The sequence below is a fragment of the Meleagris gallopavo genome, chromosome 1 (assembly GCF_905368555.1).
Source record: "Meleagris gallopavo chromosome 1, MGAL_WU_HG_1.1, whole genome shotgun sequence".
NCBI lineage: Eukaryota > Metazoa > Chordata > Aves > Galliformes > Phasianidae > Meleagris > Meleagris gallopavo.
In genome coordinates this window covers 141,041,942-141,057,349 of record NC_139404.1, presented here as the reverse complement: position 1 = coordinate 141,057,349, position 15,408 = coordinate 141,041,942, and the positions used below count along the sequence as shown (strand labels likewise).

Sequence of the window (15,408 nt, the reverse complement as noted above, 5' to 3'; positions counted from 1 at the left end):
GCACCTTAAGTTCTTCTTACGACAATACGTTAATTCATATCCAGTTGTGTGCTTTAAGTACTTTAGATTTATGATACAAAAGCCATTATAATATAGGATTATCAAAAGACAACATTTTATGAATATTTTCAAAGATTAAAATTAATTAATTGGCTAAAACATGCAGAACCCAGGGTATTGGTAGCTAATTAATTGTACATTATGGTTTGCATTAGCAAATCCCTTATATGGATCCATCATCACAACGCAAAGCAGTTAGTTTAACTGCTTGATTTAAAGCTAGGTCAGAGAATATCAGAAATGTAGAATTCTTGAATCACAGAATGATTTGAGTTTGCAGGGACCTTAACGATTCCCTAGCTCCATCCCTCCTACTAGATCAGGTTGTCTAAAGGTTCACCAAACCTGGCCTTGTACAATGCCAGGGATGGGGAATCCATAGCTTCTCTGAACAACCTGTTCCAGAGCCTCATCACTCTCTCAGTCATTTTTATATGACATTACACCATCTTCGAAAGAAGAAGAAAATGTGTCTCCATGCACCGCTATAAAGGAGGGATCTCTGAGTACAGATCTGTACCTATACAAGCATAGGCTTTTTAGGATGGATGTCACCAATCAGTTTGTGTTCTGGTTCAGGATAGTACTAAGCATAGACGAGTCTACATGGACTAGAATTTATTAAACTACTAGCATAATTGGCTATAATATCACCTGTTATTTTCAGTATAACAGGATTTTAAATGTTTTGTTCCTACATGGGCCCTACTTAATATCAGCTTAAGTACTGAGGTGTTGATTCAATACATAACTAGCTTTAAGCATCTGAAAAGCTTTATTAGGCAATGTATGTGTACATGAATAGTTCTAAAAGTAATGCCTCCTATTTATTTCCATAAAAACCTCAACAAATACAAAGAGCACAATAACACTATTTGATAGAAAAAAATCTCAGTTACAGAACACTATTTATTAACATACTATCATTAACTATACATTTTTGCCAGCAGTGAACAAGAGTCCACATACTGTGCTCGTCAAAAACTGCGTCACTGTGCCAACATGCACTATTTGGTCTCCATAAATGTTCAGCAAGCATTGATGAATGTCATTGGATACAATTTTTCTGCATAGAAAAATTTGATGACACACTTTTGTTTCATACAAATTTCCATGTCAGACACCATTTTGTCAGACTTCCCCTCTGCTGCCATCTGTCACATAGCAACAAAATGTAAGAGTGGTAAAGTTCAACCTCTACTGCCATCCCACGAACATCCATCTCTGATGTTGTGAGACATCATTAAATAGGAGGCATTACTTTCGGAGCTGCCCTTGTACTTAAGTAATTTGCTGAATAGAGTGCCTCAATAAAATCCCAAACACTTGTCAGGTGAACAAAGAAACAATTCATCCTGAGAGTTCAACTGAATATTTCTCTGCCCACTACTCTGGTACTGGTATTTCTAAAAAATTCAGTAGTAGATTATTATTGGTCACATTTTTAAAAAGCTTACTACCAGCCAGCTAGTTACTTTCATCAGCATTCTTACAAATAACCATAACTTTCATTAGAAGACTCATACCATAACTGGTCCCTATTGAAAACCTCATTCACTTAGATTTTCCAATTTGTGCTTCTCATTGAAGCTTAGGACAATGCTGCTCCTAGAATCATCACAGGTTCTAGATAATCCACTAACAGTATCCAAAATCGCTGCTGGTAGCCAAAGAAATGTCAGAGTACCTTTTTGGTTTAAAGATTATTATTTCCCAGGCATAATTCTCCCTCTTATGTTCTACAGTCATCCCAAAGGGTGATATTTTAATGTGGTGGTGTACTTTTAGATGAACTCAGGTCTAAAGTCATCATGTACCACACACAATTTACAGAATCAGTTTTCTGTTTCTAATCAGAGAAGAAAGTCTGTTTTATCTTTTAAACTGTAAGTGTGAAAACATCATCCATATTTAATGTTTCTCATAATTATACATGTAATTATAACTATAGAGCTTTCAAAGCTGTCTGGTAAGATATTGTCTCTGATATCCAAGTATTATTTTCATTACATTAACTAATTAGAAGGACTCATGAGTTTAGGGATGGTATAAGCACAAAATTTCAGCTTTGGCAACATTCCATACTTAACATTTTAACTTCATAGGCACAGATTTCCATACTCAAGATTCAATAAGTGAAGAAATATTAGATAGCATCTGCTAGGGATAATTATATTCAAATCAACAAGCCAAATAACTGAAGGCATCTCCCATCTCTCTATTAATTTTTAATAAAACTTGAGATAGCAGGGAAGTTCCGGAAGAATGCCAGTATGTTATTTTTAAAGGACGAATATGTCTAGCCCAAGACTTCACAAAGAAATTCATTCAATAACACAGCTGATTAAAAAATTGGTAGCATATAGTATATATCAATAAATCATAAATGGCCTGAAAACTGATTAACTAAGAAATGACCATCATGATCTACCATAACCAATGAAGGAGAAATAGGTATAAAATCAACAGCAGAGTAGAAATGAAGGACAATAAGGACTGGGAAGTATGGTTATCAGGATCATTTGGTTACCTGAATCTAACAAAACAAAATGGGTTTTAATACAGCTAAATGCAGAGTTGTACAGGGAGATGATTGCAAGCAAACCTTATGGCTTAGAGTCTATGAAATAAATGGGATAAAGGAGGATGTAAATGCTACATCATAGAATATAAATGCTATGTGAGCATTTAAGATGAAGTGGCATAATAGGACATCCTCTTGTATTTGTCACAGTAACATCAGGGCAAGAAAGAGCTAGTGGTTTCCCACAATGTACAAGAAAAGCATTAATGAATTAGTGTTCCTCTCTGTATTACATTCACACAAATTATGATTAATATTACATTCAGGATTTTGTTCATCAATTAAAATTGTTTTGAAGTTTAAAGAAAGAGGAGAGAAATATGAATATGAGAAAAGGGGAAATCATGTTTAGCAGTAACAGAATGTTAGGGTTTTTTTCAAAAGCATATTGAAGGGTGCCTAAATTATTGCATGTTAGTGAATTCACACAGTGAAGGTGCTGGAATTACATTTCTGTGTAATCTAGCATGAAAAAGTGTAATGAGAACAGAAAGCGAATGGTTGAAATAAGACAAATTAAGATGATGAATTAGGAACACAATTTTAAAAGTGAAACATCTTTCAGTATAAAATAAGAAGTTCCCTTGCTTATAAATTATTATTCTGCTAATACTCTAACCAAGAACAGATACATATCTAGAAGAGATACTGGATTCAGAAGCAAGCTATAATATTTCATAAAGGAGAAACATAATTAAGTCAGACTAAGTGATCTGATGATTTCAGTACATATGCCCTATGATAAATACATTCTTATTTCTTGTTATTCAATTAAGATCTTTTATTGATTACTTTCATGTTCAGTTTCAGATTTCAGTAACTGTCCTTTGGTAGCTTTCACATAATTCACTAGTGTCAAAGCTGAAGCATTTGTAGATAGAACTTGGAATTTCTTACACTATTTAAGTAAATTTTTCAAGAAAAAAGGTTAAGTGGTTATTCAACAAATTAACACAAGTACTGTTTTTATTCCCTTATTCATAAGGCATAATTAAATCCAGTCTCCTAAGTCATAAGGCATGCTTAAATTGAACTCCCTATTAGATAGGCAGTGATATTAAGTAAAGTTTGATTTGATTGGGATTGTGACTTTTTTTCACTTAATATATGACCTAAATAAGAGCATATAAAACAAGTCTTTGAAGTTTCCTCTATTCCTATTCACTTCTCAGCAGTTTTGAAGAGTCTGAAAGACATCTCCAGAGGTTTGGAGGTTGGTAGGTTCAGTCTGTCCCAGTTTTAGCTGGAACAGATATAATTTTCTTTATAGTGGTTGGTAAGGTGCTGTGCTTTGGATTTATGATAAGAATAATGTTGATAACACATTGATGTTGCTGAACACTCCTGACAGCACCGAAGTCTTTTCAGCTTCTTGCGCTGCCTTGGCAGAAAGGAACTAGAGTGTGCAAGGAGCTGGGGGATGCATAGTCAGGACAGCTGATGCAAACCAATTGGAGTGATATTCCATGCCATATGACATCATGCTCAGCAAGAAAACTGGGGCTATTGGTCAGGGGGACAACAGCTGCCTGGGGACTGGCTAGGCACAGGTCAGTGGGTGACCAATGATGTCCTATTAAACAGTCTCCACCCACGAGTTTTATCTGTTTTCCAGTTCTCTCCTTCACGCCACTGTGGGGGACTGAACAAATGGTTGCATGGTGCTCGGCTGTCTGCCAGATTAAACCACAACACTCATACTCCAGAACCAGCTTTCTTCATGAGCCAGAAAGGGAATTCAAGGCATTTAGGTTCCTAACACAGGTGCTGACATCAAAACCAGATGACTTGGTACTCACGACAGATAGCTTGCACTATACAAAGCCAATGCTGTCACTGACCAAAGGAGAACAGGAATGACTGCAGCTACTTAAATGTGACAGTCCATTGGTTTCATCACTTGTTATCAGAATTAGAGGAAATAAATATAATTCAATTCAGTCTGTCATTACCCTTCAGAGTAACAAGGCCACTGAAGACAGAAAAATGAGTAATAGAAGAAATCCTTCCTACAGACTGTTGGAATGAACAGCCAGCCACAAGAAAGCAAGGCTCAGAAAAGAAAATACAAATGTTCCAGTGTGGAATTGTTCTTCCACTATGAACAGTACTACACTGAAATTCTATCAAATGTCATCCAGCATAACAGCTCTATGGCAGCTCATTTTTGTGACTGCTACAATCATTCAGGAGGGAGCTGAGTCTAATAGCAACTGCAAGATATGTATGCTAATGTAAGACTTAAGAACTAAAACAAAATGAATGAATGAAATTCACACAACAATGAAGACCGTTACTATTAGTACTAAAACACAGGAAATAGAAAGGAAGAGTCAAAAACAAATCTAGCTAGCTTGCATGAATCTCCATTTCACCAAGGAGTATCATTACTTATATGTTATCTACAGTGTCTATTAAAATTCAGTGAAGTCCTTCCACAGAGAAAGTAAAAAGAAAGTAAAAGCAACTCAGTACTCTTTTAAATTGCATGGGCATGGATTGAAATGTATGAAAAAATCTAAGAAGAAGACTAGATCCATTTTTACTTTAAAATACATTCAGAATCACTTAAAAAAACACCTACGTTTGCATATCAAACTTACCTGGTTAAATATCTTCTTAGTAGCTGTTTCCCAGATACAGGGGAAAGACACGTAGAATATGAAAATTGTATGCCTAAATTTAATTTTTGTGATTTTTGTGCGTCAAAGCTCACAAGCACTATGACCTGTTACTCACTGCAGCAGAGCCACATGAGCAACTAATGTCATCTGCTTGGACTTGTGTAAAGCATTTGGTACTGCTCTGCATGGTATCCTGGTTGTCAAATTGGAGAAAAAAGGTTTTGATGGATGGATTACTCACTGGATAAGGAATTTGCTGGATGGTCGCACTCAGAGAGTTGCATTCAATGGCTCAGTGACCAAATGGAGGCTGGTTATGAGTGGCGTTCCTCAGGGATGGATGTTGGGACTAGTGCTATTTAACAGTTTTGTAGGCAACGTGGACAGTAGGATCAAGTGCACCCTCAGCAAGTTTGAAGATGACAACAAGCTGAATAGAGCACTTGACATGCTAGAGGGAAGGGATCCAGATGGACCTGGATAGGCTAGAAGTGAACCCATGCCCACCTCATGAAGTTCAACAAGGCCAAGTGAAAAGTCCTGAACCTGGATTAGGACAATCCCCAAGCACAAATACAGGTTAGGCAGAGAATGGCTTGAGAACAGCTCTGAGGAGAAAAATTTGGGGGTGCCAGTTGATGACTCAACATGAGCTTGTACCACAGAAGGCTAACTGTATCCTGGGCTGCATCAAAAGAAGCATGACCAGCAGGTCCAGGGAGATGATTCTGCCCCTCTACTCTGCTCTTGTGAGACCTCTTCTGGAGTACTGTGTCCAGTCCTGGGTCCCCCAACACAAGAAGGACTGGAGCTGTTGGTGAGGATCCAGAGGAGGGCCATGAAGATTATTAGAGAGCTGGAGCACCTTTCCCTATAGAAACAAGCTGAGAGGGTTGGGGCTCTTCAGCTTGAAGAAGAAAAGGCTTTGGGGGGACATTATAGCAAACAGCCTTCCAGTACCTGAAGGGGGTCTACAGAAAAGTTGGGAAGGGACATTTTATAAGAGCTTATAGTGACAGGACAAGCAGAAATGGCTCTAAATTGGAAGAGGATAGATTTAGACTAGATATGAGGAAGAAATTATGAGGAAGTATAGAGAGATGCCAGAACAGGCTTTCCAGGGAGGATGTGGATGCTTCCTCCCTGTAGGCATTCAAGGCCAGGCTGGATGGAGCTTTGAGGAACCTGGTTTAGGGGGAGGTGGCCCTGACTATAGCAGGGGGGTTGGAACTAGATGATCTTTAAGGTCCCTTCCAACCCAAACAATTTTATGATTCTATACCTGCAGCGAGGCAGCATTTGTATATTTACCTAGCTCCAGATCATTACTCCTGGGAGCTTCCACCTTAGCCATCAGACAGGGTAATTGTCAACATCACTAAACAATACTGCCAAATGACTCCAAATCTGAACTATATGCAACACAAATTCCTTCCTACAGCTTTTCTTGTGAAGTGTGAATAATACACACAGGATGCCTTCATCAAATGCACATACACAGTTCTGTGACTAATGTGCCATCTGAAGGGGCAAAGAGCTGGGAATCTTGGCACAGCAAAAGAAGAAGGCTGCTAGCACCAAGCACCCCAGAACAAACTTTCAGCACTGGTCTGCTAACCCCAAATGGACACTATTAGGCATTTAATGATGGAATTGGACATTCTACCAGGAAAAAACAGTGTGATCTCTTGGTTTTATAGCATTGCCAGGCTGATGGGAAGTATTATGGGACAAATTCGATCACTGCTTTAGCTGCTGGGAGTGCTTCACTGACAGCATTAGAGAGAACAGTATCATGAAAATATGTGGTTGCAGACTCCCAGTAAAGTCAAATAATTTTAAGAATATGGAATCTGCAATGCTCCTGAGAGTCCAAGAAATCCAAATGTTAACGCCTATGTTGATCTACCATTCAAGCATACAAGTTTATCTAGATTAAGAAAACTAAATGCTGACAGTCTATAACCAAAGCTTTTTCTGCAACTACTAGCTGAAGAGCTCTTCTCATTAACCTGTCAGGCAGAAAGTGTACAGGAATTTGAGCTAAATTGCAGTTTTAATACTGGACTTAACTACATTAACCACTACCCGTTTGAGACAAGCTAGGGGGGAAGTGATACAGACATGGAGATAGAAGGGTCTGGATGGATGGTAAACTGCTAAACTGTGATGAGAGTTGGGCAAATTAGGCATCTGTGAGCCCAGCAGAGCCTGCTACAGCAGGGATAGACAGATCAGTATTTTAAGTGCTGCAAAAAAAAAAAAAAAAAGGAATGTAATGTATTTGTATGAATGGCAAACAACATGGTTCACTGAGTATAATGAAAAATTAAATGAATATCCAAGAGCACTCACATCCCAAGCTTAGTTATACACAAAGAGAGTGAAAACAGCTAGATGCAGCAAGCCATTCTCTCACTTCTGCCCTAACACACAATTGCTCCACTCCTGCATCCAATCCTTCCAGCTTTCAATGTAATCCCCTTTAAAAGAGTTGTAGCAAAGACAAATAGTGCTTAGGATTCCATGGATAAGGATATTCAACTTTTTTACATCAAAAATCACAGAAAATTGTAGAAATATAGGGCCGGACATAACATGATATATATATCCCTGTCCCAGACTATTTTTGGTTTTCCCAAGGCAACCACCTTTAGACTCTCTTCAAACAATTCTTACATAGTCTGATACTACAACTTATAATTTTTTACAAAGCACAATTCTATTGATCTCTATTTCTCAACTGTTCACTCAAGTCACTTTCTGAAGGACACCTCACAGTGTTGTATTCATCATTTTTCCCAAACACTGTATGCTGTCCCTGTTGACTTTCATTCAGTATTGTTATAGAATCATTAAGATTAGAAAAGACCACTAAGATCATCCAGTCCAACTGTCAACCCATCCCCACCATGCCTGCTAACCTTGTCCCTCATTACCACATCTACATGTATCCTGAAGACGTACAGGCATGGTGACTCTACCACTTCCCTGGTCAATATGTTCTAATGTCTCACCACTCTTTTCAAGAAGAAAATTTTCCTAATATCCAATCTGACCATGTCTTAAATTTCTCAAGATCATTTTTATTTTAACCTTGTCTTCCAATATGTCTGCAGTCTCTCCCAGCTGCATGTCATCTTCAGTGCTTTAAGTATACTTTATTTGTAATCATCCAGGATATTAATGAAAATTCCAAATGGCACAAAATGGGCTTATATGAACCCCCATTTGACAATTCCTTCCGTTGTGACAGTGAGCCATTAATATGAATTCACTGGGAATGTTTTCCAAGACATCTTCCACCTATTCTATGATTATTTTCACCTTAAATGTTTCATCTGTCAGCTTAAAAAATTGTCCTATGAGATTGTTAAAAAACATTCCTAAAATAAAGATATATGACATTCACTCTTGTCAATTCACATCTGTTACCCTGTCACAGATGAGAATTATCTGGTTTGACATAGTTTATTCTTGACAAATCAGTGTTAGCTATTTCTCATTTCCTTGTTACCTTCCAGCTGCTTACAAATTCTTGTGTGCTTATTTACTACAGAATTCTTTTAGGTATAAAAGGTAAACCTACTGATATTCCAACTAAATAAAATGAAATTCCCTGGCTGCCTTGCTCTGTCTCTTATCTTTTCTTCCTTTTTAAACTTCTGCTATTCTTCTGTCTTCCAGTTCCTCAGTCATGATCCCCAGATTCTTGGAAATAATAAAATAGCTGTGATAACTTCAGTTTGCTCATACGTATCTCAGGATGACTATTTCCAGACCCCCATAACTTCAGTAATCCAAATTGTTAAGACAGGATTTAATTCATATTCAGCTTTCAGAAAACTGTATTTTCAGTAAAAAAACCTGAAAATAATATAGTTAATTGGTTCTCAAAACATGTGGGATAGTTTGCTCACAGAACAAGATCTGGAGTCTCTTTTAGAACCTTTTTCTTACTATTTCCTATAACTGCTTGAATACCCAGAAGTGACCCTTCTTCACAGCACTTCCAGACTAAGATAGATGTACCATTCAGTGATAACTGCCATCTAACCTCTGAATATCAGTATATCCACAGACTTCTACATTACTTGTCTGGCTTCCTCTTGATATATAAATCATAGAATCATAGACTAGGTTGGAAGGGCCCTCAAAATATGGTCCAAGTAAGCCTAGATGAGATTATTATCCTTTTCAGCTGCATGTCTAAAAGCTCCACTGTGTTTCACTATGACCCAGTGTTTGACTGTCCTTGCTGTAAAATATTTCTTTGTTATCTCAAGAAGCCTCTTTTGGTGTACCCTGTACTCATTGCCCTTTGTTCCATCCACGTGTTTCTTTGTGATGAGAGCCTCCAACCACTTTGTAGCCACACCAAGTACTAGAAAATTGTCATTAAGTTCCCTCTGCGCCTACAGTTTTCCTGTGGAAAGTTCAGTAATCTCTAGGCTCTAAATCAGCATGGCAATTCAAGGGAAAAACCTTGCAGATACACACAGAACTTTCCCTATTGCAAAGAAGAGCTGTGGCTACATGTGACTCACATTTATAGTCAGTCAATTTCACAATATTATACAAAATCCGCTCCACCTTACCGCAAAGGACTACTTATCAACCAGAGGAGAGGAATCCCATGAAGATGGAAGCCTGAGCAGAAATCCAATGTCTCCACTGGAACTAAAACTGTATAAACAGAATCTCCTCAAATTTAATATGAGTAAGCATATGCCACTACTGAGCCACCGAGAGCTGGGACTATTTAGTTCTCCTTCTTAGAAATTTGTTAAAATGTCTCCTTACTCAAAGTAGAGTTGGACAATAAGAAGTATTGGGAAGCCTATGTGAAAGAAATCAACAGTCCAACTGCTTTGGATAACTGTGTTTCTAACAGTTCTAGAGAAAATCAGGATTTATACTCAGAAATTATCTATACTCTGGAAATGAGGATGAAGACCTCTTCCCTTGACTTCTAAAAGGGCTGTCACCTTATCACCTTTCTTCACTCTTTTATAAGATTCCATCTGGATAGAATTACTTGTTTTTTAGTCTGATGCTGTATTTTTCTTGATTTTGGATAGGTTCTAAATAGCATCTGGACTGGAAAAAGCAGGATTTCTTCCATTTTTGTTTTCCCCAAGGAAATACCAGAGACATATCACTATTGCAGAGATTCTGAATTAATTCCAAACAAAATAAAGGGTGCTTTTTGCTTAACTGGCATCAATGAATTAATCCATCCTCTTAAAGAAGTCTTATTATATTGGTTCTTCAAAGATGGCCTTGGATTTCTTCCATCATTCTGAAACCCAGTTACTCATACTTACTATCTCAAATCCCTTTTGTTCTTTTTAATTATATTTATTTCTTTTATTAGGTATTGTGATTAGCTTTCAACTCTAGCAATTCTGAATCTATTTGCTGACATTTTAAGGGACCTATCCATAGATAGAGTGAAAGATGGCCAACATTTCTTAGATCTTTCTGTTGCTTGGTAATTGTTTTTCTCACGTTTTCCAGGGCAGTTATTACTTAAAGTGAAGAACAAGAAAATTTCCCAAGAAGGATTTTAAATTGACTGCCATGGTGATAAGGCAGACAGAAATACTCAGTCTACACTCTACTGAAAGCATAAACACAGAACCTTAAAGAGTGAGTATACAGAATTAGGCAATTATGATATTTTATGGCCCTTAGCCATGCTAACCTCCCTTTGGCTGGGGGGAAGCTCTAAAGAAGCTACAGAAGTAAAATTTTCTGCTGTGGAATACATATAATTTAATTCTGCTGTGCAAAAGAACTTGTATGTAGCCAAACATGTCTTAGTAACAAAATTAAAAATAATAATTAAAAAAAAAAAAACAAAACAACAAAACGCTCAGTAGCATGTGCATGAAGATATATAAACCTCTCTCACAAGAGAAAAAAAAATTGCTTCTGTCCTGGTGGAAGTAACTTTTGTACACTGGAGGTGCCCAAGAATCAATCAAAGGAGATGTGGGAACACAGCCTACTTTCCTCATATTGTTCACTTCTTAGAAAATAATTTCAGAAGAAACAAAAGAATGTGTCAAGCAGTTTATAATGTATTCACTAATTTAGATAGTTGTCTATAAATACATTACATTACAACCAAACTATGTCTTTCAAGCAAATAAAGAAGATCTATAATGAGGAAGTCCATGCGTTATACCACTTACCGACTTAAAAAAAAAAAAAGTTATAGCAGTCAGAGAAATCATCAGGAAAAAGGTATGACAGCAGAGTTTTAAAAAGATAAGTAATAATCATAAGGGAATACTGAATTAGAAAATTGCCTGGGAAGAAGCAGCGTTCCCCATGGGGAAAAGGAAGTCTGGCAAAATAAAAAAAAAAGATTATACGAATGAGAGAAAAAAAAGAGTTATCAAACAACAACAACAGCAACAAAAACTCAACTTTTCAACCTTTAGAAGGAAGTCAGATTTTGCTGATTTCACAGATGGAATAAGATGGAATGAAAAACTCAGACCACAGTAAGCTCATTTCAATATTTCAGTTTGTCTGAGTTAACATTAGAAAATCACTGAGGAGGTGGAGAGACAGGAGGTCAGGGAGTGTGGGTGTCAAGAAGTATGGAAAGATAAAAGAACTTGCAGCAGTCAAAGAGGCAATGAGCGTCTGATGTGGCTGCCATGTCCTTTCAAACAGGGGAGAAAATCAAGATTTTAAGATGTCATTTTCATAAGACACTTATCTCCTTTATTATAGTAATTCAGAAGGCAGTACACTTACTAAGAGTGATTTCTGAAATAGTTTAGTCTTGACCTCCATAATAAGATTTTATCCTTGCTTTTTGCCAAAGAATTCTGCTTAGTAAAAAGTAAATCACCCCAAATTAAAGTACTTAAAGGTGGCCACAACTGTGTGCTTTTCATTTCCTAAGACTGTCTTAGAAGTCTTGGATCTGGCTTTCAGAATACTGAGTATTACAGCTGTGGCTCATTAGAAGATGCACTTTAGTCTCTTAAGTTACTTAATGCCAAGTACAGTCAACGTTAGCCACTCTCCATGGCTTGGAACAGAATTACCGCAGGTAGAGACACAAACAAACAGATAGATTCCAGTTTGGAAAGTATGTTGAAACCTGATTATAAAGTAGAGAAACAGATGCCAGATTTGTCTAGGCTTATGTGCTCTACTACATCAGAGCTAGCAAACTTCCCTTGATTCAAGCTGCATGCTGCCTTCTTTCTTAACTACAATCTGGACAAGTGTCAGCCTCCAACTTGTCCTCTTTTGGAAGTATGACTGTTACTACATTCTTGATTTCTATTTTCCCAATCCAAGTTAGTTATTACAATCTCTGCAGGCAGTTCTGGTAGGGTCAGCCATGACCTATGCAAGGAGAGGACAGAATAATTTCACCCAGTGCTGCTGCTCTGCATTCTTCAGAAATGAAAAACAGTCAGATATATGTAAGTATTCTCAAGGCATAATGATGAACATTATAAGAAAAAGAAATCAGTATTTTCAGGGAAGGAATGAGGAGTATGTCACAAGTAAGGCACAAGCTCAGAGGACAAAGAGAAAAAAAATACATATATTGTTTATTGTGTGAGCACCCTTCATTTGTCAAAGTAAATGAGGCAGCACTTGTAAGGAAAAAGAGGTTTGCAGCGTAAGTGTAGTCCTCACACACAACCTCATTTAAAGTTACAAGTTAGGTTTGCATAAGAGAGAAGTTATTTAGTGACTTTCAGAAGATTACTGTCTCAGATATTCAAAAATTAAATTGGATGTCGAACTGTTGAACAGCTAAAAAAAATAGGCTTGATGATACTGATTAAATTAAGGACTGATGTTCAGCCTCAAGTCTCAAATTTCCTTAAGTTTGTATACTTGACTTTTCCAAGTTAAACATACTTCAGATAAGTTTTTATTTTCATTTTATGTACTGGATATTTGACCCTTTTAGCCTTTCCCTGTAATTCAGCTTTTCAACAACCTAAAATTGAACCATAAACACTTAACTATTTTTTTTTCAGTAATGCAGTATTTAGAGAGTATCCCACTAGATGCGAAGGAAATTGGAGATTTTTTTTTATGGGAAACCTTAAAATTATATATTCATTAATCTATATTGAAAACACACCTTGTAATGTCCTGCTGTATCTTTTTCAGCTGAATTCAAGGAGAGGCTACAGCCACTGATATAAGTAATTACATAATGCCCAATCTTCCCTGTGTTACCTATCCCATTTCCTGCTTTCCTAAACAACATAGGCAAAACATAGATTGCATTATTGAAAATAAATTTTTTACAAAGATTTTTTTTTTCCTCCTTGTCTGTGGGAAAATAAAAAATCCATGCTATAAAGCTAGAATAAAATATCTCATTCACTACCTAGGTGAAGAACAGCCACGTTCTATAATATTGACTAAATAAATAAGAAAATATCCAAAATTCAAACACCTCTTTCATTTAACAAAACACCGTGTAATGTCTACTATATTCTGAAGTAATTTTGTAACCTTTTTTGATCTGCTGCTTTTAATAATCTCATTTTAAATTTCATAGCTTATAGGCCCTATTTTAGAAAAATCTTTAACATGCCATTTTGCAGTAGTTTGACTTTTTATTCATCACGGTAGCAAATTAAGCAATGTTTTGCTTTTCTTATAGTGTCTATTCTATTTATGTTTTGACAAATTCAATACAGAAATAAAAGGATTCCATTTTGACCAAAGCAAAGCTTCAACTCCAGAGCTAATGTTTCCTTACCCAAAAAACAGGAGAACCACCACCAACAATAAAAATATAGATTCAATAGAAACCCAAAATGATGGCCAAGCATATATCCAAGATACATTTGTAGAAGTGTAATGTTATGGGTCATCCCAGCAAGAAAGGGCTATACTGTGCTTCAAATTAATCTTAAGTATATACTGAATCAAAAATGTGGTGTACACTTGATCACGAGAATAGTATAATGTGTAATCCAAAGGGTGGGTAGAAAGGCTTTTCAGCTTTACATCTAATTATCAGGTCTCAGTGACATGCCATTCTAAAAAGACTGTGAGATTCTGTGGATAGGTTTGCTCGTTACTTTAGGTCTTGACCCATACACATACGTTCTGGGAAAAGATAGGAGAACATAGCGAGAGCTGATGAAAAACATTAGTGATTTGACTCAGCCACAGGCAGCAATGCTCGTCCTAGAGCCTCCCCTGATCTCTCACTTACACTCTAGCCACATGCACCCCTACACACTGCCCCTCAAACAGCCTGCCACTCAATGCCTTAATTTGTAATCTTCTTTAAACTTTGCACTTTTTTTGTAATTCATAACATTTTTGTATCCCAAATTTATCCTGGGGAATTTATTTTAATACCATTTTACATACATTTACATCCATTTATGCTAACTGAAATTATTCATATCCACTGGATGAACAGTCCCACATTATACCTGCCCAGGACAACTCACCCTGGCTGTGTGTCATCGGTCACACAATGGTATGTAAAAGTTCCAAACATCTGCACCCCCAGGATTCCATATAGGAGAAGAAAGAAGAGAAGGAAAATTGAAACGCTCCAGATTTGCTCTCCAGAACGCCTGGCAAAAGAAAGGAACAGCACAATGAAGCCATCTCTGAAAAACTGTAGAATAGAAATATGCTCACACAGAGAGCAGCATTTCATCCCACAGAAAATTTGCCCTTAGAACTGATCTCTTGCTATGTGCCAGAGCTAGAAAATGAAGCTACAATTTTTCTAAACCCCTAAGTTAAAACAATATACAGAAGGAAGAATAAAAGTAAATAAAATATGGAAATTAGCTTTTGTAAAATAGTATCTAACTAATTACACAGATGAGATGATGAAAGAAAGCTTATATCAAATAAATAAGAGAACCCTTTCACATTACTATGACTTTCACTATTACAAATTTTATAGAATATATTCGTGTGTATGCTTGCATGTATCTGTATACATATAGCGAAACACTTACACACATAACATTACAACTTTATTACTGTTCTGTCATATTAATCAAAGAGAATTTGTTTCAACTGGTTGAAAATCACTAGCTAAAATTATTAGCAAAATGCATTAAGATTTATCTAAATATTTGGTATTATTATTTTATAGAAAAC

At 36.6% G+C, this 15,408-nt stretch overlaps 1 protein-coding gene across 4 annotated transcripts in view; it reads right to left on the bottom strand.

Moving 5' to 3' along the window:
* Positions 1 to 15,408, bottom strand: part of NALCN (sodium leak channel, non-selective) — a 217,496-nt gene that overhangs the window by 164,807 nt on the left and 37,281 nt on the right. For all 4 annotated transcript variants that reach the window (XM_085215561.1, XM_085215563.1, XM_085215560.1 and 1 more), the window contains one exon: positions 14,739 to 14,867. In XM_085215561.1, coding sequence (XP_085071687.1) covers positions 14,739 to 14,867 — 129 coding nt within the window. The remainder of the gene's footprint in view (positions 1 to 14,738; positions 14,868 to 15,408) is intronic.